At 61.8% G+C, this 4,966-nt stretch overlaps 1 protein-coding gene across 1 annotated transcript; it reads right to left on the bottom strand.

Moving 5' to 3' along the window:
• MYL7 (myosin light chain 7) lies at nucleotides 2,209–4,690 on the bottom strand. The gene is made up of 7 exons (XM_003134885.4): nucleotides 4,586–4,690; nucleotides 4,234–4,347; nucleotides 3,965–4,040; nucleotides 3,537–3,641; nucleotides 3,047–3,125; nucleotides 2,821–2,869; nucleotides 2,209–2,384 (listed from the first exon to the last, which is right to left on the bottom strand). The coding sequence occupies exons 1-7, from the start codon at nucleotides 4,586–4,588 to the stop codon at nucleotides 2,283–2,285; spliced, it is 528 nt and encodes a 175-aa protein (XP_003134933.1). The 5' UTR covers nucleotides 4,589–4,690; the 3' UTR covers nucleotides 2,209–2,282.

The raw sequence follows: 4,966 nt of genomic DNA, 5'->3' as shown, positions 1-4,966 counted from the left end.
TTGCCTCTACAGCCACCTCCACCTGCAAGGGGCGTCACAGCTCAGCAGGCAGCCCTGGTGCCTCCGGCCCTCCTGCAGGGCTCAGGGAAGACTACAGCCCGAGAGCCCACTGCTCAGTTCGCGCTGGGGAACTGCTCCGAAGAGGTAGGGCAGAGGCCAGTTTATATATGATTTGGGGCGGCGGGGGGGACTAGGAAATACATACAGTCAAGCATACATCTTGGTCAAAGATTACTGCTAATCACAAAGAACAGACATCTCAAGTTAATGACTTTAGGGCTTTTCTGTGGATGACAAGAGGCCGGAATCTGGGGTCCCTGGAATTCTTCCAAGAGATGCATCTAACTAACTATCCAGGGGCCCCGTTACCAAAGCCCAGGTGGCTCTGGTTTTCCATTAGGAACGCCTTTCAGGGGCACTGTCTGGGGCCACTGCCCGGCCTTGGGACTTAACCCTTGCGGATCTGGGTGGTGAACGTCTCTTCTTATTCTTTGTTCACGAACCTATGATCATTTTTGATCCCTTTCAGCGTCTGTCCCAATCTTCCTTGCTGAGGCCTGAATTATAAAACAATCCCTTCCTTTTTGAAATCAGGTTGTCGACCAAGCAGAACTCCTCCGGAGCTAGAATCAAGGTCAAGAACTACCGCTTGACCTTGTTCATGCTCTTCCTGGGAAGCCTGCTCCACGGGGGGGGGGGGGGGGTGTTCCTGGATAAGCAACAGAAAGCGCCATGAAAACCAAATCTCAGGTCTCCACGCAGTCATTAAAATGACCATGTCCCAGGGGAAAATCAAAACAGAACGGACGCTTCTCCAGGTGTGGTCAGCTCCTCCTTTCCCCCTCCCCTCCACCAACCCAGCTGGCAGACTGGGCTTGGAGGGAGTGGAGGAAGGGGGCTGAGAGCTCTTCGCATTCTTTTTTCATTTTCCTTTTTGGCCGCCCCACAGCCTATGGAATTTCCAGGGCCGGGGTCACATCTGAGCCACAGGTTTGACCTACACCGCAGCTGCGGCAATGCTGGAGCCTTTAACCCACTGTGCCAAGCCAGGGATAGAACCTACATCCTGGTGCTGCAGAAATGCAGCCCATCATGTTGCACCACAATGGGAGCTCCTTACCCGGCATTCCCGGTTCCCGTCCAGAGAAGGACCTGTGGTCTGGGTCTTGCCCAGAGCTGTCCTCTCCCTGCTGCCCCTTCCTCTCCCCTCTCCCCCCACTCCCACCCTCTTCCCCTCCCGGCTGTGGGTGTTCTAGAGGGCCCTCTGTTGCCCTTTCTGTCCCCATGATGAAGCTGGCTGGCCCCAGCCCCTGGTTTCCGGAGGGGGGTGGGGGATGGGAGACCAGCAACTCCTGCCGAGAATCCCTCTCCCTCTCCAGCTGCCTGACTCTGTCACCCCAGGAGCATGGGGCCAGTTCTGGAGTATTTCCTTCAAAGTCTGCAAGTACTCCAGGCCCTCCTTCGGTGTCAAGGTGCCTCACCTGGAGTTTGGTTGTGTTTTCATTTCTTTCTTTTTTTTTTTTTTTTGGTCTTTTTAGGGCCACACCTGCAACACATGGAGTTTCCCGGGCTAGGGATCACATTGGAGCCGCAGCCGCCGGCGGAAGCCACAGTCACAGCAACGTCAGATCTGAGCTGTGTCTGCGACCTACACCACAGCTCACGGCAACGCCGGATCCTTAACCCACTGAGTGAGGCCAGGGATCGAACCTGCATCCTCATGGATCCTAGTCAGATTCATTTCCTCTGAGTCACGATGGGAATTCCATGGTCGTGTTTTCAAACTGGTCCCTCATTGCCTATCACACGGGGCCCAGCACACCACATGCGTGTGCAGGGAGGCCTACGTGAGCCCTTGTGCAGAGACGGGGGCTGTGTGGTCGGAGGTCCCAGGAGGGCAGAGTCCCAGTGTCACAGTGCATACCAGCGGGCCATTGGTTGAACGTGTGCTGAGTAGAGGCCCATTGAGGCCTGGGGAGGCAGGAATAAAGCCCAGAGTTTCCTCTCTGGGAGTGGCCTTGGGTGCCACGCCCACCCTCTCAGGCCTCGGTGTCCTCATCTGTGAACTGGGCACGTCACCATTCATACACCACGGGGCAGTGTGGTGCGAATGGAGGCCGGCTGGCGAGGGCCCGGCTGGTTCTCACAGCGATCCCTGCATTGGCCCCTGGCGCTCCCACCCCATCTGTCACAGGCCACCACTGCAGGTTCAATTCGGAGACAGTGTTTATTGAGGGGTCCCCGTGGGCCCAGCCCTGAGTCCCAGGGGCCGGCAGCCGTGCTCACTCCTCTTTCTCGTCCCCGTGGGTGATAATGTAGCACAGGGACTTGTAGTCAATGTTCCCGGCCAGGTCCATGGGCGTCAGGGCGAACATCTGCTCCACCTGCGGAGGCGTCGGTCAGAGGCGGCCCGGCCAGCATGGCCTGGGGGCCCGTGGCTGCCCTGTGGCCCTTCACCCAGCCCGCAGGCTTTTTCAGCCCAGGGCTGCGTGCAGGTTGAAGGGGGCCATGGGTCACAGAGCCCCCCCACCCTGGCCTGGCGGCCGCCCTCCCCCACATGTACGACCCCTTCCAGATGCTGCGGTGCACTGCGAGCTCCCCCGGGGGCCTCTGCACCCCTCGCTCGCCCGCCCCGCACACCCCCTCCCCTTCTGTCTGACCACCTTCGCCCCCAGATCCCAGCAGAGATGGCACTTCCCCACGAAAGCTGGGCTCTGTGCCCACGAGGGCAGCGCGTCCCCGAGGCCTCTCCGGGGCCCTGAGGGGTGAGGGCCCCGCGAGGGGGCGCAAAGCGGTGATGAAGGAGCCCGGAATCCTCACCTCGGCCGGAGAGAACTTGTCTGCCTGGGTCAGGAGAAGCTGCTTGAACCTGGGGGGCAGTGAGGAGCAGTGGGGGGATCGTGGGGGGTGGCTGCATGGGGAGGGGGACTGAAGGCTCCCATGACCCAGGAGGCCCCCCCAAAAGCACAGAAGGCCCACCCTCACAAGGGGACCCACCGCCTCCCTGCTTCCGGAATGGTGCCCCTTCCCCCCTTGCTCTACTCACTGGTCCTTGTTCACCACGCCCTTGCCGCTGGGGTCAAACAGGCGGAAGGCGCTCAGGATGGCTTCTTCGGGGTCTGTCCCTGGGAGGCCGAGGGAGCCAGTGAGCATCCACACCGCCAGTGTCCAGCCCCCACCCAGGAGAAGCCCAGGAGGAGGGGTCTCTGCACCTCCCAGAGAGGCGGGACGTGTCCAGAGCTCAGGGAGGCCGGGCTTGGCTCGCCTTTGGAGATGGGCTGGCCTGGCTGGGAGACCGGGGCTGGGGACTTGGGAATGGAGGCTGAAGGCATATTTCCCAACCTCGAGACTTGGGGTGACCAGTGCCCAGGGGTCTGGAATGCAGGGGTGGGCCCCACCCGGGGTGGGCCCCACCCCCTCTGGGGCAGCAAGGGCCAGGTGGGGTCTGGATGGGGTCTGGGTGGAAGTCAGGACAGGTCCAGGTGGGCTTCGAGCTCGCTGCCCAGCCAGGGGGGCCAGACCTGCCCCAGGCTCACCGTTGAGCTTCTCCCCGAACAACGTGAGGAAGACGGTGAAGTTGATGGGCCCCTTCCCTTCCTGCAGCATGGCATCCAGCTCCTCTTCTGGAACATTCACCTTCCCTGGGGGTGCGGGCGGGGAGGGAGATGGACACAGGAAGCTTGAGTGTCCCTGAGTAGGGCCCAGCCTCCGTCCCCTTCCACCCTCCTTCCCCCCCCTCCCCAGACTGGGAGCAGGTGAGAGGCAGCTCTGGTGGGGGAGGGGGAGGAAGGTGTGATGGGGGAGGGGTGTGAGAGGAAGAGGGAGCTGTGAGCAGGAAGGGGAGGACGGGCAGGGGCAGTGATCGACAGGAGGCTGGCCCTCTCATCAGGCTCCCCGCCACAGCCCTGCAGCACTGGGTCCTGGCCTGAGCCGCGCAGGGCCGGTGGGAGAGGGGTGCACTTACCCAGCTGGGAGTAGGTCTCTCGAAGGTCTGACTTGCAGATGATGCCATCACGGTTCTGGTCGATGCAGCTGAAGGCCTGTGAGGTGGGGGCCTCAGTCTCCAGGTGGGAGCAGCCCCCACCCCAGGGGAGGTGAGAGGTGGGGGAGACCCGCATGGTGAGCAGAGCAAGGACAGGGGCCAGGACCACTGACCCACAGAGGACAGGGAGTGTAGGTGGGGCAGGTAGCCCAGGACAGGTCCCAGGCTGTTGGGGGGGTGGGGGGACTCACTTCCTTGAACTCTTGGATCTGGGCTTGCTCGAACATGGAAAAGACATTGGAAGAGCCTCGCTGGGCCTGCTTGGTGGCCGCGGCCTTGCTCCGGGTCCCCGCCTTTCTGCTGGCCTGCAATACCGTGGATGGGGAGGGGTTTTTTCCCAGCTCCCCAAAGACTCCCTGCCAGGGAGATAGATCCCCAGAGTGTCCCAGGAGAGCCGGGGTCAAGGTCCTCTTTCTGTCCCTAGAGACCACCTCTCTGGGCCCACCACAGGCACAGGAGCCCCTGGCACACTGCACCCCCAGCCCCCAGGACAGCACCTGGGAGGCCACTGGCCTTGAGACCCCCCCCCCACCTGGCACTCACCATCTTCTCTCTGCAGCAGCCGGGTTGCTGCAAGGGGCCCACAGCCCCCTTTATGTTTCAGCCTTATCACCTGAAGCACCAAATAAGGACAGGAGGAGAGGACAGGCCCAAACTTGGCAGCCTCGGCTTGGGCTGGGGGAGGACAGGGCCCCCGAGCAGATTCCAGCCACGTTCCTGGCGACTTTCAGGCCCCGACGTGTGACATCCGGGTGTCCACCCATCCCAGCAGCACTGGATGCAGTGCCTCCCGAGAGAGAGAAGGCTCACAACTCTCACAACTCGGGTGCTGAATGAGGGGTCCCCCGTGACCCCCATCGGCTGTCCTCCCTGTGATTTCAGTCCAGCACCTGCCCAGGCCAAGAGGACAGCGGGGGAGGGCCC

This window comes from Sus scrofa, chromosome 18 (genome assembly GCF_000003025.6).
Source record: "Sus scrofa isolate TJ Tabasco breed Duroc chromosome 18, Sscrofa11.1, whole genome shotgun sequence".
Lineage (NCBI taxonomy): Eukaryota > Metazoa > Chordata > Mammalia > Artiodactyla > Suidae > Sus > Sus scrofa.
Note: the sequence above shows the minus strand (reverse complement) of the source record. Positions and strands in the feature narration are given on the sequence as shown.

Bases quoted from the DNA above. Each gene is read 5' to 3' on its own strand.
- MYL7 (XM_003134885.4), bottom strand. The intron at 3,642-3,964 runs GTAAGTGCACCC...CCGCACCCCCAG, and splicing joins AGAGACCTACTCCCAGCTGG to GGAAGGTGAATGTTCCAGAA. The intron at 2,385-2,820 runs GTGAGGATTCCG...ACGCCTCCGCAG, and splicing joins ACAAGTTCTCTCCGGCCGAG to GTGGAGCAGATGTTCGCCCT.